Source organism: Nicotiana tomentosiformis, chromosome 8, assembly GCF_000390325.3.
Source record: "Nicotiana tomentosiformis chromosome 8, ASM39032v3, whole genome shotgun sequence".
Classification (NCBI taxonomy): domain Eukaryota; kingdom Viridiplantae; phylum Streptophyta; class Magnoliopsida; order Solanales; family Solanaceae; genus Nicotiana; species Nicotiana tomentosiformis.
In genome coordinates, this window is record NC_090819.1 from 7,700,566 (window position 1) to 7,724,896 (window position 24,331).

Genomic DNA, 24,331 nt, shown 5'->3' on the forward strand with positions numbered 1-24,331 from the left:
TGAATGATAAGACTACCTTGACGACATCCTTAGACGAAAACAGTAAGATGAATTCTGTCCTCAAAATTATGTGACATCACATTGCAAAGAGATGGGCTGATCTAACTCTAGCAGCTAAATTGGTTCTTAATATCCATTCTATCAATAGTAAATAACACAGGCAATATAATTCGAAGCTTTGGATGATATAACAGAAATCAGTTATAACTCTTAAGCAGCGCCACTTGCACCCTTCCCTTTCTTTTTCTGTAGCTTCTTCATGTAAAACTCCAGTTCCTTACCCTCCAAGATGTAACTGTCAAAGTTAAATGAGAAATGTAAGAGAATGACAAATAGTTAAATACAGATCAAACAGGAAAAGAGCATCAATTCAGATCATACTCTGAATCAAGTTTAGCCATATGAAAAGCAAAAAAGATGCAACTTTCACTCTCATAACCAAAGAAAACTAAAGCAAAAACTAGAACTCAAATTCAAAGAGTTTGAACTGCTACAAGTTTTCATAGTTAACAAAAAAAGTCAACACATTCCAGAGAACTTAGCCACAATCTTGGACTGCTATGTCATTTAAATGTGAACAATCAAAAAAGAACTTCTGTCATTTAAATGTGCCTGTAACAACATTAAGTAAAAAAACCTTGCTTAGCAGTTTGGTAAAGTGAAATGAAGAGATTACAAAGTTGAGCTAGACAGTTTTCAACAAAAGATCAAAGCTAATAGAGAAGAAAACTCATACCCATCAGCACGGCCACATTGGCCAGGTCGTGACGAGATTGCAGCCAATAGACGGCCACTAGCAAATTGCTCTTCAACATGTGGGTCAATCTTACGATCCTGTTGACGCTTTTGCAGCTTCCTTTGGACATGGTTACTTTTCTTCTCCTCTGCAGCTGGAGCAGCCTCAGCCTCCTGTGAACCAATGAATAGAAACCATCATATGATGCACTCGTTTAGTGCAATTTTTAGGTGGCAACCAAATTAATAGACCACCTAAACACATATTAAGACAAAATCCACCAGAAAAGACATTTGGAAAAGACATTCTTTTCTTCGCAAAAGAAGGGGAAGAAGTTTAAGGAATTTTCTTTACCACAAACAATTATCTGTTTCCATTTGCATAAGAGGCACCACATACAGCACATACAACAGTTAAAAGATAACAGAGGCTCAAGCAGAACCTATTATGATTAAGTGTGTCAATATTGAACTTGAAGTTAGAAAATACTCCGTAGCATCATAAAATTGATTATCAAATCAGCAGAAGTGGTTCATCATGAATTAAAAGAGCCCATGTAAAACAAGAAAAGCTTAAGCAAATACCTCCCCTTCCTTCTTGGTAGCACTCTTCTTCTTGCGACCAATATCAACTCCATAGTGCTGGAGATACCACTGCTTAAATGGAGCTGCATCAACTTGAACAATTGCACTCTTCACTAGAGTCTGTGTCCTAACCAACTCATTATTTGAGGCGTTATACACCACATCCAATAAACGGGTCTTCCTAGTAACAGCCTCACTGCCCCAAGAGAAGTTTCCAGTGTCCAACCTCAAAGCACGCCACTTCACATTGCCTCCTCGGACCCTTATCCTCCTAACAGTCTTAGCATTAGTCACCAGCTTTGTATTTGCAGGCTGTCTTCCGAGCTCATACCTTCACAGAGACAGAAAATCAAAAGTCAATCTCATAATGTGACCAATAAACACCAAACTGAAATCATATCTATGGACAGCCCAAAATTACAAAAAGCTACCTCACAGAATAATTTAAATAAGAGTTTGAGAAGATCTAGCCAAAAGAAAGACTCTAGGACTAACTGATTGCAATTATGCAACAAAAGCAAGCAATGGACATTCCGGGATTGTAATCCCGGGATTACTAACGCACATCCTATATGGGATAGCTAATACCAAAATTTTGGTCTAAAGTTTATCCCTTCTCCAATTTTATACAGGGATTAGTATCCTTATCCTAGTACTCAAACAACCCCTAAGGAATCTACATTTCTTCCTTCATAAAAGGTCCAACTTCACATCTGCATACCCCCCCCCCCCCCCCAAAAAAAAAAAAATCAAGTCAACCACAACCTCAGACTGAATGGAGTCGGCTATATGTATTACCAATATCCATTCCATCAAATTCTTTAAACTTACAGGTTCTCAGGAAAGAGAAAAAAACACTATCCTGTGACATCCACAGGATTTCTAGTTTTGTCTAACTTCATTAGCGCAAAATCCATACAATACAACAACAACAACAACCCAGTATAATCCCACTAGTGGGGTCTGGGGAGGGTAGTATGTACGCAGACCTTATCCCTACTCTGGGGTAGAGAGGCTGTTTCCATTAGACCCTCGGCTCCCTCCCTCCAAGAACACCCCACCTTGCTCTTGGGGTGACTCGAACTCACAACCTCTTGGTTGGAAGTGGAGGGTGCTCACCACTAGAGCAACCCACTCTTGTCCATACAATAGATGTAAGTAAAATAATTTTTCCAAAACAACCACACATAAACCAGCTTCAAAGCCCCAACCCGAACCCCTCATTTCTCTCTATCTATCAATCAATCAACTCTACCTCAGTGTCAAACTAAATAAGTCAGTTGTAAGAATCATCCATACCCATTCCGTCAAGGCGTCAACATATGTTGTTACTATGCAAATTAGCAATTCTTTAAAACTAGCGCTTCTCGAATAAAGAGAAACACACTTCTAGTGAAAACCATGGGTCTGTAAGTGTTTCTTAACTTCATTTGCCTATAATAATCAAGGATGATATATAACAAGATTTTGAAGGTGGAACAAAAACCTTATTATCTACAAGTCAGGACACAAGCAGTATGGCATGCAATAAATCAACTATACTCAATCACAATTAATTTGGGTCGACTATTTGAATCATCATATAGCAACCATTTCCTATATAGTCGGGTCCAAAATCGTAGATCACACAACAAATCAACTACACTCAATCCCAGATTAGTTTTGGTCGACTATACAAATTTTATGTACCCATTCCACTATATTCAGGTCAACATAGTTGAACACTTAATAAATCAACATTGCTCAATACCGAGTTAGTTTTACCAGATACCTACTACCTCCCACCAACATGGGTAACTCTTCCCACCAAGGGGTAGACAGATGGGAAGAAACACCTATTTAGTAAACCATATCAATCCTTTGAATCCATTCTATTCTAGGTCCAAAATAGTGTGACATTCAATAAATTAATTATGCACAGTCCAAATTTAGTTCGGATCGACTATGTGAATCCTCTGTATCCATTCAGGTCCAATGTAGTGAACATCAGATTGAGAAAAAAGGTAATTTAACTTACTTTCTCTTCTTCCTCCACGCCTTCTTCTTGCCTCCAGTGGCACGTCTCTTGTGCATCGAATCCCGAGAGATACCTATCACATACCATAAGCACATTCATTCCTCTGTCTAAGCTTATTTTCGCAATTTCATTAGAACATAAAACATACGAGATTAAGGACGATAATACGAAAGCTAAAAAGTTTAATAGTTTCGTTACCCATTGTTGCCGGCGACGAAGGATCCTAGGGTTCCGACGGTTATGCTCTAAGACAAAGGGCTTCAACAAAAATGAGATCGGCGGGCCTTTTAAACCACTTTAAAACCCTAGCTGTAATTAAATTACCAGTTTTGTCCTCCCTTTACGTATTAGTCCTTGTGTTTTGCCTCTAACTCAATCCGGTCCCCCAAATTTTATTTGTTCCAATTTGGTACAAGTATATGTACCTGAAGTTCACGCAAAAAGAATTGTCTTAATTTCAGCCGTGTGGCCATAGGTGTCTGAAGTTCACTCATGTATGTAACTTCAAATCCGTATATCTTAAGCTGTTCCAAAGTGACTAAATTTGTAATATTTATACATTGCTAGAGTATGGCTTAAATGGAGCCAGAGTTTTTATTAAGGGAGATCAAAATGAACTCACCAAGAAATACTTAGTATATATACATATTTTTTTTAAAACTATCTAACTACACAGTATAATTTTTCGACTAAGGGATATCGGTTGACACCCCTTGAGTGCATGTGGCTCCGCCACTGCTTAAATTAGGGGCGGGCATCGGTCGGTTCGGTTCGGTTTTGTAGAATTCGGTTAATTCGGTTTTCGGTTTGTGATTTTAATAATCAAAATCGAACCATAATAACTTCGGTTTGGTTCAGTTTATTCATGTTCGGTTCGGTTTTCGGTTTCAAGCCATGACAAAAATAGTACGAAATAACGAAAATAAATTACTTTTTGAAGCCGATGCAAGTGCTTCTACTGTCAATAGCGAAAAACATAGCTAGAAAAATTGGGTAAAATAGCAAACTGCCCATTCACTCTTTTTCAAATAGAGAAAGAAAAATATGTAGTATATATATTAAAGTGAAAGTGATTATTTCCATCAGTAATTTGCCCATTATTCTTAAGTCAATTCAACATTAGTATTTAAAAGTTAAGGGCTTCTATAGCATAAAAGCACATCATGTAACATGTGAACTGGATTATTCATCTACAACATAAAAATAATCCTCAAAACAATAGATGCAAAAATAATGAACAAAAGCAACTTGCACGTGATTTTGTTACATATAATTGAGAACTAGGCATTTTTTCATTTGTTTCATTATTACTACAAAATAATGAACCAATCATTTCTTCATTATAATGTTAGTTTTATCTTCGTATAATGCAGTCCCCTGAGGAATTAACGTAAAATGGCTCTGGTTTTTTTACAACTTGCATTTTTCTTTTGGATTTCTCACCGTCAGCTACTTATTGCAGAGGTCCGAAATTCGATTTTTCGGTTTAATTAAAAATCGAACCATTAAAACCGACCACCGAACCGAATACCGAATTTTTTAAAATTATAAACCGCAAACCGACCGAATAGGCCGATTTTTTCGATTCGGTCGGTATTATGCCCACCCCTAGCTTAAATGGTGATAGCAAAATCGGCTATCTATGCACTTCGCCCTCTTGTCACGACCGAAATTTCCACCTTCGGGACCGTGATGGCGCCTAATATTTTACTTGCTAGGCAAGCCAACGTTAGAATATAACTAGTCATTTTAACAAAATTTTAAATTAATTAATAATAAGGAAACAAATGCGGAAATAAAGTCTGAAATATAGTGAATAATCCATAATAATCGCGATATCTAAATACCATCCCATAACTGGAGTCACAAGTCCACGAGCTTCTAGAATAATACAAATAAAGGTCTGAATAAAATTTAAGTTGTTTGAAATATAATACACAACTGAGATAAGATAGAAGGGGACTTCAGAACTGCGAACGCTATACAATTATACCTCAAGTCTTAACCGGTAACTGTATTCGGGCAAATCTATAGTACGACATTGGGACCAACTCCGAAATCTGCACAAGAAGTGCAGAGTGCAGTATCAGTACAACCGACTCCATGTACTGGTAAGTGCCGAGCCTAACCTAGACGAAGTAGTGACGAGGCTATAACAAGACACATACATAAACAACATGTACAAGCATATACAAATACGAAGTAACAATAATACAATAAATAACAATTTATAAATTGTGAGGGAACATGCGAAGGGGAAGGATATACTAATTTCAGCAGGAGATGTATCACTTAGCAGTCAATTAATTCATCAACAATAAAATGGGCAAATGTTAATATGAAAATGGCACGGCACCACCCTTCGTGCTTTTACTCTCATTTGACACGGCATCACCCTTCGTGCTTTTACACTCACAAATGGCACGGCAATACCCTTCGTGCTTTTATACTCACAAATGGCACGACAATACCTTTCGTGCTTTTACACTCATAAATGACACGGCAACACCCTTCGTGCTTTTACACTCTTCCTTACCATAAAAATAATAATATAAATTCGGAAGAGTATTTAAATGCGGGGATATACACTTATCAATCAATTCAATACCAAAATACCGACTTTACCTTCCAAAATATTCAACAATAATTAAATAAATAAAAATTTCACGAATAATTATCAAATAATCAATAATAAACTTAAACATAAATATCTTTAATTAAATAGATAATTATTCACAATAAACAAATTCCTCCCCCCGCATGCTTTGACTCAACCACAACGCATAAGTACTCGTCACTTCTTATATACGGTGTACCCGTACATTAAATCATATAGCAAATAGACAAATAAGTCATACTCCCTGAAGTCAAGGCTAACCACGACACTTACCTCGCTTTGCAACCAAATTCAGGAATCCAATAAACCTTTGCCTCGCGAATTTTTGTCAGAAATCCTCAAATCTAGTCATAAATAATTCAATATACTCAATACAAATCGTAGGTATTAATTTCATATAAATTTACTAATTTTTCGGATTAAAATCCGAAATTCATCTAAAAAATCGACAATGGGGCCTACATCTCGAATCCCAAAAAAATTACGAAATCCGAACACCGGTTCCGATACGAGTTCAACCATACAAAAATTATCAAATTTCGATGTCAATTGGACCTTCAAATCTTAATTTTTCTTTTTTTAAATTTTTTTACAAAATTACCAATTTCTTCCATCTAAATCCGAGTTAAATGATAAATATAGACATGGATTCATGAAATAAAATAACTTTTGGTTATAAAACACTTACCCACTTCAAAGTCGTGAAAATCTCCTTTGAAATCGCCCAACTCCAAAAAATGAGTAAAAATGGCGACTTCCGAATTTATGGGTTCGCCCAGTGATTCCTTAATCGCGATCACGTGAATAGCCTCGCGATCGCGAAGCTCTACTTTGCTACCTCGGAAATTTACTCTATGTGAACGCGTAAAACTCCTCGCGAACGCGAACGACCTCACGCGTTCGCGATGAGTAAAGCGCGTGGCTCAGCTTTAGCCTCCTTAACTCTACGCGAACACGACCTTGGTCACGCGTTCGCAAAACACCACTTCACACCCCTATGCGATCGCGTACTCAAATTCGCGAATGCGAAGATCAAATTTAGCTGGCCTCTCAGATTGCCTTACGCGATCGCGAGATCTCCCCCGCGAACGCGATGAAGAAAAATTCTGCAACAAAACACTAGAAAATCTGCTATCTTCCTTATGTCCAAAATGACCCGTTGAGCATACCAAATTCACCCGAGCCCTTGGGGCTCCAAATCAAACATGCACACAAATCCAAAAACCTCATACGAACTCTCTCGCTCGATCAAAACACCAATTTAACACCTAGAATTACGAATCGGACACCAAATCAAATAAAAAAATTTAAAAACTTTAAAATTTCTATTTTTACAACCGAACGTCCGAATCACGTCAAATCAACTTCGTTTCTCACCGAATTCGACAGACAAGTCATAAATGACATAACAGACCTATAAAAAATTTCAGAACTCGAATCCGGCCCTGATATCAATCAAAGTCAATTTGTGGTCAAACTTTAAAATCTTTAAGCCTTTAGGCTTCTAGTTTCCGTTAAATTGCCATAACTTGAGCTAGAGACCTCCAAATTAGTTTCCCGGCATACGCCCAAGTCCTAAATCACGATACGGACCTACCAGAACTATCAAAACACTAATCCAGATTTGTTTTCTCAAAATGTTGACCAAAGTCAACTCAATTGAGTTTTAAGGCTCTATTTCACATTTTAATCAAATATTTCATACAAAAACTTTTCGCAAACTTATACGAACTGCGCACGCAAGTCGAGGAATAAAGAATAGTGCTTTTTAAGGTCTTAAAATATAGAATTAATTATTAAATTTAAAGATGACCTTTTGGGTCATCACATTCTCCATCTCTAAAACAAACGTTCGTACTCAAATGGAATTAGAAAAGTACCTGAGCTGGTGAAAAGGTGTGGATATTTACTCCGCATGTCCGACTTGGACTCCTAGGTAGATTCTTCTACCGGCTGACCTCTCCATTGCACCCGAACTGAAGGATAACTCTTACACCTCAACTGTCGGACCTGCCAGGCTAGAATAGCTATCGGTTCCTCTTCATAAGTCAAATCTTTGTCCATTTGGACTGAGCTGAAATCTAACACATGGTACAGATCATCATGATATTTTCGGAGCATAGACACATGGAACACCGGATGAACCGCTGATAAACTAGGTGGTAATGCAAGCATGTAGGCTACTTTACCCACCATTTCAAGAATTTCAAAGTGTCTGATATACCTAGGGCTCAACTTGCCTTTCTTTCCGAACCTCATTACACCTTTCATAGGTGAAACCCGGAGCAATATTCTTTCTCCAACCATGAATGCAATATCACGAACTTTACGGTCGGCATAACTCTTTTGCCTAGATTGAGGTGTGCGAAGTCGATCCTGAATAACCTTGACCTTATCCAAGGAATCCTGTACCAAATCGGTACCCAACAACCGAGCCTCTCCCGGTTCAAACCATCCAACTGGTGAACGGCATCGCCTTCAGTATAATGCCTCATATGGAGCCATCTGAATGCTCGACTAGTAGGTTTTATTATAAGCAAACTCCGCAAGTGGAAAGAACTGATCCCAAGAACCTCCAAAGTCTATAACACATGCACGAAGCATATTTTTCAATATCTGAATAGTGCGCTCTGACTGTCCGTCTGTCTGTGAATGAAATAATGTACTCAACTCAACCCGCGTGCCTAACTCACGCTGTACACCCCTCCAAAAGTGTAAGGTAAACTACGTACCTCGATCTGAAATAATAGACACGGGCACACCGTGAAGGCGGACAATCTCACGAATGTAAATTTCAGCTAACCGCTCTGAAGAATAGGTAACTGCCACTGGAATGAAATGTGCTGACTTGGTCAACCTGTCCACAATGACCCAAACTGCGTCGCATTTTCATTGAGTCTGTGGGAGCCCAACAACAAAATCCATAGTGATACTCTCCCACTTCCACTCAGGAATTTCTAACTTCTGAAGTAAACCACCAGGTCTCCGATGCTCGTACTTGACTTGTTGACAATTTAGACACCGAGCTACATATGCAACTATATCCTTTTTCATTCTCCTCCACCAATAATGTTGCCATAAATCTTGATACATTTTGGCGGCACCTGGATGGATAGAATACCTGGAACTGTGTGCCTCTTCAAGAATTAATTCACGAAGCCCATCCACATTAGGCACACAAATATAATCCTGCATTCGTAGAACTCCATCTTCCCCTACAGCAACCTGTTTGGCATCACAGTGCGCACTGTGTCCTTAAGGACAAGTAAATGATAATCATCATACTGCCGCTCTCTGCTGCGCTCATATAAAGAAGACCGAGCGACTGTGCAAGCTAGAACCCGACTGGGTTCCGAAACATCTAATCTCACGAACTGATTAGCCAAAGTCTGAACATCTGCAGCTAACGGTCTCTCACCAACCAGAATATACGCAAGACTGCACATACTCACATCCTTTCTACTCAAAGTATCAGCCACCACATTGGCCTTTCCGGGGTGATACAAAATAGTGATATCATAATCTTTCAACAACTCCAACCATATTCTCTGCCTCAAATTGAGATCTTTTTGTTTGAACAGATATTGCAAGCTACGATGATCAGTAAATACCTCACACGAGAAATCGTACAGGTAATGCCTCAAAATCTTCAGCGCATGAACAATGACTGCCAATTCTAAGTCATGAACAGGGTAATTCTTCTCGTGAACTTTCAACTGCCGCGACGCATATGCAATCACCCTGCCATCTTGCATCAATACTGCACCAAGACCTATCGCGCCCCATTTTTCTCTCGCGAGATCGGGCTTCGACATATGACCACTCTTTTAAAGGAGGTATTAAAAGAGGAGAGTCGCCACCTAACAGTTTTTAAGGGTGTTAGGGCACCTATTATGTAGATAACTCTGTTTGACTAGTCTACATCACCAAAGATTGGGTAAGGGATCAAGTTACCTCAAAGAGAAAGTGTTAGGCACTCCTCGAGGTCCATAATTATGAGTCCCGGCTGAATTTAAGATTATGTGGATTATGATTAAGCTAGGCGATCAAATAAACCAAGGAATTCAGAAGCCACAGAACTTTATTACAACAAAATTGACACATATCTTAGTGCGAATATATGGATACGACTATTTAGATCTAATAACGACATACAAAGAAGAGGGGGGGCCTAAGTTTTTTAGCCTAAAAGATCACCTCATGCAACATAAATAATACTTCGTAACTCCCTCAAGATGGGGTGTTACTCATATTATTCAGCGGGCATAAATTATCATCTCTTGCTACCCGATTACTATGTTAAAGTTGTTACCTAAAAGCATTCTAATTCACTTATAGGTCGTACCCTATGCGTGCATTACCCGTCCCATACCTATGGTCAAAGAGGTTTTGGACCTCTATTTAGATGGTTCTAGAATTTACGTAGGTTGCTTAAAAAATAATAAATCTAAGCGATATTCAAAACATGTAGGACTACACATAAAGACAATAAATGGCTCAAGTTGTCCTCCACATGTAAGCAACAAATGCACGCAAACAAGTTCATGTTATAGGCAGTAGACAAATTTCAGAATTAAGAACCTTAAGCCTTATAAACATAGTTTCTATGTGACTAGGCATTAAAACATACAAGAGGTTTCAAAGGCTAGGCGTTGCTTATCTCCAAATAATTATACGATTGTTGTATGCTGATTAGAGATTGCAGATTTCCTATAGATATTGTTTCTAGGTGATTTACACACTAAGTGACAATGAAATTTGTTGGAGAAGAGCCCAGAATTATTCATGCTTTTCTGACAGTAGCATAAACGAACAACAAACAACGTTTGGAAAATTAATCTTTTTAGGCGAGTAGTAATACCCTATATGCAGGATCTCTAACAATTGACGATTGAGATTAATTATATTGTTATATTTTAGCCCTATAAACATGCTTTCTAGGTGAACAATGCGATACAGTAGCAAATGGAATGATCAAAATCCTACAGGCATGATTTCTAGTGGATATGTTGTAGTTATGCGAATTGGAAGAAAGTTTAGTGGTATTTGTTTCCTATAGGCAAGTTTTCTAGTAATACATAGCAATAGAAATAACTGAAGCATTTGTACTCGTGTTTGCAAATAGCCGAATAGTGTAAGTGTGTGCCTCTCCTAATGACATGATTTTCACAGTGCACATAGAAATTAAATGGCATATATAGCAAGTAAATCATTGAATCCTGTAGGCATGTTTTCTACCTTATATGCAAGCATCAGAATCTACTCATTCCCCATTTTACTAATACCCCAATTATTTATTACAAAGTTATTACAGGCCCAGTAATGAATATGATTGCAAATATATTATACAAATAATGACAGTAGGCTCAGAGCAGGCCCAAAAAGGAAACATCCAGCATTGCGTAGGCCTTCAACAACTCTCACGTAGCATACCCAGGAACGATATTCATCAGCACAACCCATAATCCATAGAAGAACTCGAGCCAAATCATACAACCATAGGTTGGCCACATTACCCACACATTTAACCACTTGGACCAAGCAGTTCACATATTTAGTAGACAATAGAAAGAAAGAATTGAGTGTCAGAGATAGCTCAATAGTAAAGGGAGTGGCTAAAAGACCCCAAATCCCAGTGTGTCAGAGTTCACAATGGTTTCGAATGGACCCCGAGCAGTGCTCAGACTAGGAGGTTAGTAGTAAGAGCCTTGGTGGCCTTGGCTTTCAGCCGGCCAAGAATGATAGGTTCGAAATAACATGTGTAACAAATGAGAGAGAGGACAATAGTTTGAGGGGCAGAAGTTGAGGGAATAAATTTATAGCTTGAAGTAGACATAGCAAAGCTGAGAACACGGAGCAATTAATCAAACAGGTCACAAGACTTAGAAGCATGTTCAGCAAGACTTAAAAGCAAGTTCAACACTTAGAAAAATAACACATAGGCAGTCACATATTGAAAGAGTTAAGGGAGAAACAAGTTTGCAAGATTAACAAAGATTATCATACACAGGTGCATAATACTAAACAAGTTTAAGTAGAACATTAACTTAAAGTATTAGAACCTAGGGGACCAAATCATGTTAAGTATCCATCACAATATCAAAAGGCAGACATGTTAACTTATGAAGCAAAACAGTATCAAACATGGTAAGGAAACACAAGTTGAGATAGCTACTCTAAAGGTTCAAATAATCACTAAAGGATATGAGATTCAACAAACAAGGGCATGACAAAGTGTCAAAACTAGCATGGGAGCGGATCACAGTTAACAGTGAACTTATTACAGATACGAGTTAGTCATTACATGAATGCAGAACAGAGTAGGAAAAACAAACTCGTGTCAAACCGCAAGTATAGACATTCAGGTATCAACACATTAAGCTTAAAAGGGTCTAAATTATTCAGGTGAAGCATGTTCAAATAACATATTTCAGAACTGGCAGCTTTATTTAAAATCAAATGCTAAAGAGGTTCAAACAAGTGCAAAAACTAACAAGGGTGCACACAGAAGTAGCCCAGAACACATTAGGTCGTGAATTTAAGAGGTAAGAATATGCAAATTGTGAACACAGAAGAACAAAGTTGTAAAAGCCAAAAGACTTACCAGTTATCAGTTGACAAAAATAGATAACAAGAAAGAACCAACTCCACAATACTTTGAATATCAATCAAAGAGCGAGGACCCATAATCTTAGTGCATCAGAGTTCCCAAGGGCTTCGAATAAACCCCGGGCAGTGCTCGCACCAAGAAAAGTTGAAAAATTGAAAACAGGTAGCCTTGGCTTTCAGTCAGCCAACAATAAGAGTATAGAACAAGAGAATAAGAGAACAATAGAGTAATTGCTTCTATTTTTTTAGTGAATCCGGGTGATTAAAAGCCTGTCTTAAAGGGAAATATGGTTGGGTTTATATAGTAGTAGGATTTGAACGAACAAGCATGGAAAATAGTCAATCAAGCGCAAATAAGGAAAGAAACTATCACATGCAATCACTAATAGAACCATTGAAGGGAAAATCGAATTTCAAACACCAATCGGAATCGTACTCAGGGTAAATTTTTCACAGACTCTAATCACTACGGAATCAACGGGGATATGCCACAAACAAGAAGAAATTTATTCTTTCTGAGTGTATAAAATCATAATCGCATCCAGAACCATAGAATCGGAGCCAAATCTCTGAGAATCGAACTTGCCATAAGTATGAAGGTAAAAAAAGTTACCATAAGTGAATGATAATAGCAGAAAAGGTAAGTAGGATCCGCGTCTAACGCGTATGAAAAAGGGGAAAATGGGATCTTTTGGGCTGGTTAGGGTTTGGTCTCTGAAGGAGAAGAGAGAAGGTGAGGGAGGTTGTGCATATATGAGTGAGGTCTTAGGGTTTTGGTGAGTATAATAAAAAAAATGGGGGAAAGGGTTGTGGGTAGTTGATCATTTAAGATCAACGGCCAGGATTAGAGGAGAAGCGAGGCGGGTCAAATAAACGGGTACCGACCGGGTTAAGGTTAAAGGGTCGTTTGGATTGGGCTTCTGAAGATGAGAGTGAGTGGGCTGAGTGTTTGGGCCAAAATTGGTCCAAAAATTAGCCTAAAATTGGGTCAGCTTTTAAATAAGAGATTAAAGGGAAATAATTTAATAAAATAGCTAAGAAGAATATGAAAAAGCTACTTATGAAACTTAATAATTTAAAACAATAGTATAAGATTTTAAAAATGTAAAAAATTATTTTGACCTTGAATAAAATGACAAATGCAATAAATTACAAAATATAGGCTATTATTGCAAGATTGTGTAAATAGCCTAAATATACTAATATAATTATATGAAATGAAGTAAAATATTTAAAACATATGCAAATAATAATCTGGATGATTAATTCATCACAAGAAATAATTTTAAAAAAAAAATGGTGAATATTCAGGTAAATTAAATGCAAGAAAATTATTTTTAAAACTCTGAAAATTCGGAAAAATTATAAAAATGCTCATATAGATTTTGTAAATTAAATAGTGACGCAGAATGATATTTTGAAAGTATACATGCTATTTGAAAAATATGAGGGCAAAATTGGGTATCAACAACTGCCCCTCTTTATCCGAGAATGATGAAAGAGTTGCCGGGTAAAGAAAATAATGACAGATTTTGACCGAATGAGGTGATTTAAAAGATGAAGGTCAAACCCTGATTCCTGAGTTGCCTACATATCCCTGGTATTACGGGAATCAGGCCGTATGTAGTTCTGGATCCAAAGGTGAACTGAACCGATAGAATTGTTATAAGAATGATTGTGTGTTTCGGAAAGGGTTCCTTTGGGTAGGATAGTATTGGATGAATTTATGCGAAGTTATGAATGCGAATTTGAAACGTTATGGATGCAAATATCTGAACGGTCATAGAGTAAAAGGCGGGTAATTGATGGTGGTCGGTTATGTTTGAAACAATTGCAGGATGCGAACATTGTGAACAGAAACCGGAGCGAAGATTGCTCCCGTTAGGAGAACGGTTACTTTCTGGATTACCTGCAAAACTTAAAACATGATGCATGCAAGTATATATGGATTATTGCAAGAATTTAAATATGATGCAAATTCCCTTTGGGCCATGAAAGTTGTCTTTGGACGGTGAGGAAGATGTCCTTAGACCATGACGTCCTAGGCCATGAATCATGTGATAAGGATTCGCAGGCCATGAAATGATGTCCTCGGGCTATGAGAATGGTAACTCTGAACCATGACGCCTTTGAATAATGATGTGCACTTTTGAGAGATCCTCAGGCCGTGGAATGGTGTCTTCTGGCTATGAGGATGATGCCTTCGGACTATGACGCCTTTGGACAAAATGGCGGTGTTTCAGCCCATGGAATGCAAAGACATGATGTTTGGTCATATGCGAAGATACGACAAGACAAAGTTTAGTCTTGGGTAAGGTGAGGGCAATGCTTAGCCCTGTGTGAGTAGATGATAGTGTCAAGTTTTAGATGGCATAATGGAGATAACATTTAATCACGAGGAAAGGCAGTGCTTAGCCTTGTGGAATTAGGGAGGCAATGTTTAGCCTCATGCAGGAAGAGGAGACAATGCTTAGTCTCATGCAAGTAAGGGAAGCAGTGCTTAGCTTTAGGCAAGAAAGGCAATGCTTAGCCTTATGCAATTAAGGAGGCAGGGCTTAGCCTCGTACAAATAGGGAGACAATGTTTAGTATCATGCAAGGAAAGGCAGTGCTTATCCTTGTGCAGTCAGGGAGGCAGGTCTTAGCCTCATGCAAAATAGAAGACAATGCTTAGTCTCATGCAAATAGGAGACAATGCTTAGTCTCGATGCAAAAAAAGGAGACAATGCTTAGTCTCATGCAAGGAAAGGGCAATGCTTAGCATTATGCAGTCAGGGAGGCATGGCTTATCCTCATGCAAAATAGGAGACAATGCTTAGCCTCATGCAAAGAAAGGCAGTGTTTAGCCTTATGCAATTAAGGAGGCAGGGCTTAGCCTCATGCAAAATAGGAGACAATGCTTAGTCTCATGCAAATAAGAGACAATGCTTAGTCTCATGCAAAGAAAGGAGACAATGCTTAGTCTTATGTAAGGAAAGGGCAGTGCTTAGCCTTGTGCAGTCAGGGAGGCAGGGCTTAGCCTCATGCAAAATAGGAGACAATGCTTAGCCACATGCAAAGAAAGACAGTGTTTAGCCTTATGTAGTTAAAGAGACAGGGCTTAGCCTCATGCAAATAGGAGACAATGCTTAGTCTCATGCAAATAGGAGAAAATGCTTAGTCTCGATGCAAAGAAATGAGACAATGCTTAGTCTCATGCAAGGAAAGGCAGTGCTTAGCCTTATGCAATTATGGAGGCAGAGCTTAGCCTCATGCAAAATAGGATACAATGCTTAGTCTCGATGTAAGAAAAACGATGAGTGATAGTAGAGTGTTTCTTAGCTGGAGATGCTTGGGATAGATAATCTGCTATCTTGAAGGTAGGGACCTGATGTGTCTGCAAATATTATTGTCTTACTGTGCCTGCATCCAAAGAAAAATTATGAGTTTTGTAGGGGAAGGTTGATTCGCGCTTGTCTTCTGCTTTGCCTGTGTTTTTGTCTTGAGATCCTGTTTGGGTCACCCTGGGTAACATCTGGCTGTTTATAGAAATAAAGTTTTTCAAAAGAAATGCATGCATTTGATGAACGTGGTTATTTAAAATATAGTAGTATGCAATATCGACTAAGTTAGATGAACCAATGACTGTGACATATTTTAGAGACATTGCGGCTTCCTTGCTCTAGAAATTTGAGGGTCCTCCTCAAAATTCTGCCCCAGTTTAAAAGCAATTCTTTGATTGTTCTGCGTATGACAAAATTGGCTAAACTTACTCCTCAAAATTCTGCCCCAGTTTCTGACCATGGCAAAAATGAAGATTTTATTGAGACATGACCGAACCCACAGGGCTGCCTACGTATCCCCTCTTAAATGGGAATCAGGTCAAGCATAGTTCAGTTACATGAATAAATGTAAACAATCTAAACATAGTATCTCTTGACTGCGTCTGAGTTGATAGGTTTTGGCCAAACTTTTCCATCCATCTCCGCGAGTATGAGCGCTCCTCATGTTAGTACTCTGTGAACCATGTAGGGACCTTTCCAATTGGGTAAAAAATTTCCTTCGGCTTCATCTTGAAACGGGAAGATCCGCTTCAGCACCAGCTGCCCCGGTGTGAATTGTATAGGCCTAACCCTTTTGTTGAAAGCTCTGGACATTTTGTTCTGGTAAAGTTGACCGTGACATATTGCATTCATTCTTTTTCCGTGAATGAGAGCCAGTTGTTCATAACGACTTCGTATCCATTATGCATCACTGAGTTCAGCCTATTATATGATTCTCAAAGAAGGAATTTCTACTTTGGCGGGAATGACGACTTCAGTGCCATAGACCAGCAAATAAGGAGTTGTCCCAGTTGATGTGCGGACCGTGGTACAATATCCAAGTAGGGCAAATGGTAACTTCTCGTGCCATTGTTTGTGATTATCTACCATCTTCCTTAATATCTTCTTGATGTTCTTATTGGCGGCTTCTACAGCTCCATTCATTTATGGCCTGTATGTTGTGGAATTCTTATGCTTAATCCTGGAGGTTTCACATATGGATTTCATCAAATCACTGTTAAGGTTGGCGGCGTTGTCGGTGATGATTGATTCTGGTGCCCCGAATCGACAGACAATACGATCCCTAACGAAATTTGCGACGACCTTTTTAGTTACAACCTTGTAAGATGCAGCTTCAACCCATTTTTTGAAATAATCTATGGCCACTAGAATGAACCTGTGCCCATTTAAAGCGGCGGGTTCAATTGGACCGATGAAATCCATCCCCCAAGCGGAAAAAGGCCAAGGTGCACTTGTTGCATTGAGTTCATTGAGTGGCACTCGTATCATATCCGCATGTACTTGGCATTGATGACACTTTTGGACATACCTGATGCAGTCTGTTTCTATAGTCATCCAGAAATATCCTGCTCTTAATATCATCTTAGCTAAAATAAAGCCATTAATGTGTGGTCTACAAGTTCCGGCATGTATCTGTTCGAGCAATTTGGATACTTCCTTGGCGTCGACACATTGTAATAATCCTAGATCTGGAGTCCTTCTGTACAGAATTCCTCCACTTTGGAAGAAATGGTTGGACAATATTTAAAGTGTGCATTTCTGAGTATGATTTGCGTGCTCCGGATACTCTCCTTTTGCTAAGTATTCTTTGATGTCATGAAACCACGGATTCCCATCGGTTTCTTCTTCAACATGAGCCTAATAAGCTTGCTGATTATGGATCCCTACTGGAATAGGATCGATGAAATTCTTGTCTGGGTGTTGTATCATGGAAGATAGAGTGGCCAACGCATCTGCGAACTCATTTTGGATTCTCGGAACATGTTTGAACTCTATTTTTGTGAATCTCTTCATCAACTATTATACGTAGTACAAATATGGCATATTTTGGTATTCTTTGTAGCCCATTCTCCTAGAACCTGATGTACCAAAAGGTCTAAATCTCCAATTACCAGCAATTCCTGGACGTTCATGTTAATGGCCAACTTGAGTCCCAAGATGCAGGCCTCATATTCAGCCATTTTACCAACTTTTCCATAGGCATGGGTTTCTGGAAGATGTATTTTAACGGATCCATTCTTAATATGAGATATGTAGTGTAGGCACAGAAGTAGTGCCTCAACTTTTGAGCTATCCACGTCAAAGCGCAACAGTTGCACTCTAGCAAAGAATACCGTGCTTCGTAAGGTGTAAACTTCTACTTAGATAGTATTCCTTTCTTCCCGTATCGACGTGTTGTCCCAAGATACAGCCGAAAGCCCCATCCAGTACAGATAAATAGAGTAGCAGAGGTCTCCCGGGTTCTGATGGGACCAGAATAGGTGGTTTGGATAAATATTCCTTGATATTGTCAAAGGCTTTCTAGCATTCTTCAGTCCAACTTATTGCAACGTCTTTCTTTAACATTTTGAAAATTGGTTCACAAATCACAGTTGATTGTGCTATGAAACGGTTGATGTAATTGAGACGCCCCAAGAAACTCATCACATCTTTCTTGTTCTTCTGAGGTGGCAAATCTTGGATAGGCTTGAACTTTGACGGGTCTAGCTCAATTTCTCGGTGGCTGGCGATGAACCCTAATAACTTTCCAGCAGGGACTTCGTAAGCACATTTTGCGGGATTTAATTTCAGGTTGTATCTTCGAAGTCGATCGAAGAATTTCCTCAAATCTACTATATGATCTGTGCTTCTCTTGGATTTGATGATGACGTCATCCACGTACACCTCTATCTCCTTGTGTATCATGTCATGAAAAATGGTTGTCATGGCCCTCATATAGGTGGATCCCGCATTCTTTAGGCGAAATGACATTATTTTGTAACAATATACTCCTCATGGTATAATAAAGGCTGTCTTTTCGGCATCCTCTTCATCTATCCAGAACTGATGATATCCCGCGAAGCAATCCACAAAGGATTGGAGTTCATGCTTGGCACAATTGTCAATTAATATGTATATATTGGGCAAAAGGAAATCATCTTTGGGACTTGCTCTATTTAAATTCCGATAATCGACACACACTTTGACCTTCCCATCTTTCTTTGGAACCGGCACAATGTTAGCCAACCAGGTCGAATATTCAACCATTTTGAGAACCTTAGCTTTGATATGCTTGGTGACTTCCTCTTTTATTTTCAGGCTCATATCTGGCTTGAAATTTCTAAGCTTTTGTTTTACAAGCGGACACATAGGGTTGGTAGGTAGTTTATGAGCCACTATGGACGTGCTCAAACCGGTCATATCATCACTAGACCATTCAAAAATATCCTCATACTCCTTCAAGAACCGGATGTACTCTTCCTTCTCTGACGGTGATAGGTGAATGCTTACACGCGTTTCCTTGACTGTTTCAGAGTCTCCCAAATTAACTGTTTCGGTCTCATCCAAATTGGACTTAGGTTTATTTTCAAAGTTTTCCACTTCTTTGATAATTTTCTCGGGTATTATATCCTCTTCCAGATCCTCTGAATCATTATCCTTATGTTGCGTTATCTCATTACATGTCATAGTCGTAGGTTCATCGGGATAGGTAATAATAATATTGTAGAGAAAAAATATAAAGAAAAATAATAAATACTAAAATAATAATGCATTAGATAAATCTTGAAAACGTCAAACAAGTACGTCTTGATGACTCGAGCAACTATTTCAAAACAAAATATGCTTAAAACAAAATACTGAAAATGTCTTAGATGCTGATAAAAATGCTTTCAAAATAAATGGTGCTAATTGCCAGGCTACCCAGGAACTTGGCGGACCCTTGATGGTGCAGCAGTCCAGTTCCTGAGAATAGCTCCCTTTTCCAAGGTCTGAATAATAAGGCCTTCCTCCTCCTCCCCAAGTATCGCACTGCAATCCATGTCTTCATCATCCAGAAACAGATTCCTTATACTAGCTTGAACTTCATCTTCTTCGGACTCTCATATCATGTCAGTTTGATGAAATGACTGGCTCAAATGTGGTACTGGTTGCTCTAGAGGGTAATAAGGACCACGCCATGGTGGCGACCAATTCTGATACTCGTGCCATGTGTATTCATACCCAAGCCCAAAAGTTGTGCCGTGACGCTTTAGCTATATCGGTTTGGTGACCCCCTAGAGATTCTTACCGAGACACTTGCCAGGTTCATACCCTGCCCATGCCAATATGCCTTCTACCCTATTGCTCCACCATTTGTCCTTTTCAATTTTGTTGACGCGCTCGATGCGATGGTATGTTTCTCCACCCAACTTCCTTCTACCCTCAATGACCGGAACAATTTGATTGGTGTAAATGGGATTACTTCAGTCCCCATGGATGATCACTTCCTGATGGTTCCACTCAAACTTCACGACCTGATATAGAGTAGAATCTACGGCACCAGCGGCATGTATCCAAGGTCGTCCCAATAATAGGTTGTAGGTAGAAGATATGTCCAACACTTGAAAGAAACTCAACATCAAACCGGGTTGGGCCCATCTGTAGGCTGAGGTTGGTCTCCCCAATTGTGGCCCTTTGAGACCCATCAAATGCTTTAACATTCATACTTCCTGCTCGTATCTCGTGCAAACCTTTACCCAACCTTTTCAAAGTAGTTAGTGGACAGATATTGAGACTCGTACCCCCATCTATCAGGACTCTGGCAATAAACTTGTCCTCAAACTACATTGTGATATGCAGTACTTTGTTGTGACTTAGTCCTTCTGGTGGCAACTCGTCTTCATGAAAAGTGATCTTGTGGCTTTCCAACACCTACCCTACCATGTTGGCCATTTCTCCAGTGGTGATGTTGTTGGGTGCGTAAGCTTCATTCAATACCTTCATTAGGGCATTCCTATGTGTCTCGGAGTTTTGCAGTACTGATAAAATGGATATTTGAGCATGGGTTTTGTTGAGATGATCAACCACAGAATATTCCCTTGCTTGCATATTTCTCCAAAGGTCGTCTGGGCCAGTCTCAATGACAGGTGATTTAGATGCAACTTCTTTGCTCGTTCCTCCCAGATGCTCGGGTGTATAAACCCTACCAGTTCTGGTCATGCCCTGCGCTGCACATGTTTCTTCTATTTTTGCCCTTCCTTTACTTCTTGCTTTCGTAACATAATCCCATGGTATAACATTAGACTTATAAGACGATGTAGGTGCTACCATCACGGTGAATGGTGTTATTACTTCAACCTCAAATGGAGTTGGTGTAGCTACCTCAACTTTAATTGGTGCCTGGGTTTGTACCACAGTTGGTGTGAGAGTGACTGGATATGTTTTAGGATTATCCCTTTCTTGGATGAGTCCAATCGACCCTTCCGAGTCCCATTCTTCATTGGTCTCTATCACGTTTACTCCTCCACCCTTGTGATCCGGGAGAGGATTGTTACGGACTTTGGGTGCAACCTCCTTTGCCTGTATGACTTTGGTATTAATTAATGTCTGAATCTTATCCTTCAAAGTACGACACTCATCAACAGTATGACCCTTCATGCTTGAGTGATAGGCACATGTCTTATTTTGATTAATCCACTGGGAGGAGTTTTCCATATCAACAACGGGAATGGAAGTGATATAACTAGCAACCTTCAGTCTCTCGTACAGTTGGTCTATAGGTTCAGCAATTGGGGTGTATTGTTTGGGTGGTCCGCGATCGAAATTTGATCTAGGTTTTTGGTAGTTTTGGCGGGTTGGTGGTGAGTGGTAGTATGTGGGTTGGGTATTATAGGTACGGTAAGTGGTAGCAGGTTGTTGGTATCTGGGAGGTGAAGGCTGATATGTGGGTGGAGGTGTTTGGTATGTGAGAGGAGACTTCGGACCTTGGGCTACCATTACTGCACCTACTTCTTTCTTCTTGGAGATACCTCTTGACTGCAGGGCTTTATTTGTGGCCTGGAGTGCTTCAAAATTTATCACCATTCCGCTTTTGATCCCTTCTTCTATTCTCTCTCCCAGCTTGATGATATCAGAAAATTTATGTTTTCAATAACCATCAATCTTTCGTAGTATTGCGGATCCTGAGCTCTAACGAAGAACTTATTCATCTGTTCTTCTTCCAGCGCTGGCCTTACTTTTGCAGCTTCAGACCTCCACCGAGTAGCATACTCGCGGAAAATTTTCGTTGGCTTCTTCTTGAGATTCTGAATGTAGAAAATATCTGGTGTATTTTCTGTGTTAAACCTGAACCGATCCATGAAATCTGATGCCATGCACACCCAATTAACCCATTTTTTTGGGTTCTTACTGATGTACCAAGACAGGGCGTCTCCAGTGAGGCTTCTCATGAACAACTTCATGCAGATTCTTTCATCCCTGTCAACTCTTACAAGCTTGTCACAATATGTTCTCAAATGCACCTTCGGATCACCAGTTCCGTTGAACATTTCAAACTTAGGAGGTTTGTAACCCTCTGGCAGTTCTACATCTGGCTGAGTACACAAATCTTCATAATTCAAACCCTCAGCGCATTTTCCCACTTCGACACTTTGAACTCTGCCAGTAAGTTTCTTGACTTCCTCTGCCATGTTCTTGATGAGCAGGCCCTTCTCGGCAAATTCGGGTATGTATAGGGTATGTTATGGGGTGTGGGGGTAAGGTTTACACATATTTGGGATTGCTTTGGTGGACTCTGGGAATCTGGGCATAATGGTGGTCATTGGTTGAGTTTTGCGGGTCAGGAGTAGGCTGTGGTACATTCTGAGGGGTGTGCTATGTGGTTGTTTGCGGGTATTGAGTTGGGTGGTGATGGTGTTATTGAGGAGTAGGTATCGGTGGAGGGTTGTGGTTCTGAGGAGGTGTGGCGTATTGATGTGGTGCGGGGGGATTTTGCGAATTTTGTGTGTTTTGGGGAGGTACGGGGTTTTGGGCGTTTGTGTTTTGTTGGTTAAGGTGAGAGACGTTTAGGGTGAGGGAAAGGTTTGCCAAGTTCCGGACCTACTCAAGTTCCCCTTGTAGGTCTAATATTTTCTGTTCCAGACGTAGGACCAATTTATTCTGTGCTGGAGTATTCCGACCGTCCGAGGTTTCAACGTTCTCTGCATTGTCTTTTCTGACACCTCTTAAATCGTCCATTTTTTCTTTCCCTTTGCTTCTGCCTTTAGGATCACTTGGTGGAGGACCTCTGGATCTAGTGTGATATGCGGATGATGCCAGTATGCACGAACCAACCTTTGGGGAATGGGAATAAACAAAAGAAAAGAAAAACAAAAAAGGTAACCAAGTCAGTAAGGGATATTGAAAGGATGTTTGCGATATTGAACATGTGTTGCAAAATCAGTAAATAAATTCGCATCTTAATTTGGGGGACCTCGTTGTGCCCGAGGTAGGCCTAAGCGACACATAGACTTAGGAGAAAATTGATGCCAATAATTGTATCATTTCATTAATGCGAAAATGAATCAAATCCTTACTAAAACGACAATAATAAGAAAGTCACTAATAACATTTGCCTTATTACAATCGAAATCTAAAACTAGGCTAAAAGTAGTAAAGAACATCATTTCTTAATCTATTTGGCCCCGAAGGGACCTTTTCCATGCTTGGCCTTCTTGGATCCATCAATCAAGTTCCCCAAGTCGCGCATGTCCAATAGTAGGTAAGCCCTTGCTAGGTGCCCTCCCTCATTGCCTTCCGTATTCTGACAATCTGAAAGCCTTTTCCTCATCTTCCCCTTGAGTTCCATTAACCCTTGCTCCAAATATTCCAATCTTTCTGTTGATTTAGTAGCAATTTCTTTCCAGTCGCCGATAGCTTCCATATCCACTTTGTGTTATTCCAAATGTCTAGCTTCAGACTCAAAAACCCTCTTGCGCAACATCCTATACTTGACTTGTGCTTCAACAGCATCATCGATAACCCTATTTTCCAGATTAATCCCTGGCTTGACATCTCCCGCTATATCATTTACCAACCACGATGGGTAGAAGTATACATGGCCGATATGGTACCTGTCTGGCTTGATAGTATCTTTCTCTACAATGACCTTTTGATTCCACATATGTTGCGCCTTGAACTTGAATGAAATAATGTTCCCTTTAAAGTCTGCTTTATACTGGACCATATTGGAAACCCGAGGTATAATCTGCTTTCTTCCCGCTTGCCTCATTACTCTTATAGGAGCATAAGGATAGATTTCTCCTAACCCGATCAGCACTAAATAAGTTATTTTTCTTGACCTGATGATGAACTCGCTGCTAGGGAACCATTCGAACATCCAATGTACCCTTTCGTTAGTCAAATTGCTGAAAAAACGCACCCAGCTCACAACATTTTCGGGTTGCGCGAACCTATCTGGGATAAATGTCATTCTTTTTGGATGGTGGTA

The 24,331-nt window shown here is 39.5% G+C and overlaps 2 protein-coding genes across 2 annotated transcripts; both read right to left on the reverse strand.

The window, feature by feature from the left end:
• LOC104091038 (small ribosomal subunit protein eS8y-like) lies at positions 1 to 3,720 on the reverse strand. Its single transcript, XM_009596286.4, has 5 exons — positions 3,536 to 3,720; positions 3,338 to 3,410; positions 1,321 to 1,651; positions 737 to 909; positions 1 to 295 (listed from the first exon to the last, which is right to left on the reverse strand). Exons 1-5 carry the CDS (start codon positions 3,537 to 3,539, stop codon positions 211 to 213), a joined length of 666 nt encoding a protein of 221 aa, XP_009594581.1. The 5' UTR covers positions 3,540 to 3,720; the 3' UTR covers positions 1 to 210.
• Positions 3,721 to 19,781: 16,061 nt separating this feature from the next.
• Positions 19,782 to 22,532, reverse strand: LOC138897036 (uncharacterized). Its single transcript, XM_070182989.1, has 3 exons — positions 22,224 to 22,532; positions 20,780 to 21,963; positions 19,782 to 19,893 (listed from the first exon to the last, which is right to left on the reverse strand). Exons 1-3 carry the CDS (start codon positions 22,530 to 22,532, stop codon positions 19,782 to 19,784), a joined length of 1,605 nt encoding a protein of 534 aa, XP_070039090.1.
• Between the last annotated feature and the right edge of the window lie 1,799 nt (positions 22,533 to 24,331).

What these genes read in the sequence shown, in the direction of transcription:
- LOC104091038 (XM_009596286.4), bottom strand. An exon ending in GCGTGGAGGAAGAAGAGAAA is followed by an intron (nt 1,652 to 3,337) that starts GTAAGTTAAATT and finishes GTCTCTGTGAAG; the next exon opens with GTATGAGCTCGGAAGACAGC. An exon ending in CAATGTGGCCGTGCTGATGG is followed by an intron (nt 296 to 736) that starts GTATGAGTTTTC and finishes TAACTTTGACAG; the next exon opens with TTACATCTTGGAGGGTAAGG.
- LOC138897036 (XM_070182989.1), bottom strand. Translation starts at nt 22,532, where the DNA reads ATGGCAGAGGAAGTCAAGAAACTTACTGGCAGAGTTCAAAGTGTCGAA. An exon ending in CAAAAAAATGGGTTAATTGG is followed by an intron (nt 21,964 to 22,223) that starts GTGTGCATGGCA and finishes GATATCATCAAG; the next exon opens with CTGGGAGAGAGAATAGAAGA. An exon ending in GAAATGGCCAACATGGTAGG is followed by an intron (nt 19,894 to 20,779) that starts GTAGGTGTTGGA and finishes CATGGATTGCAG; the next exon opens with TGCGATACTTGGGGAGGAGG.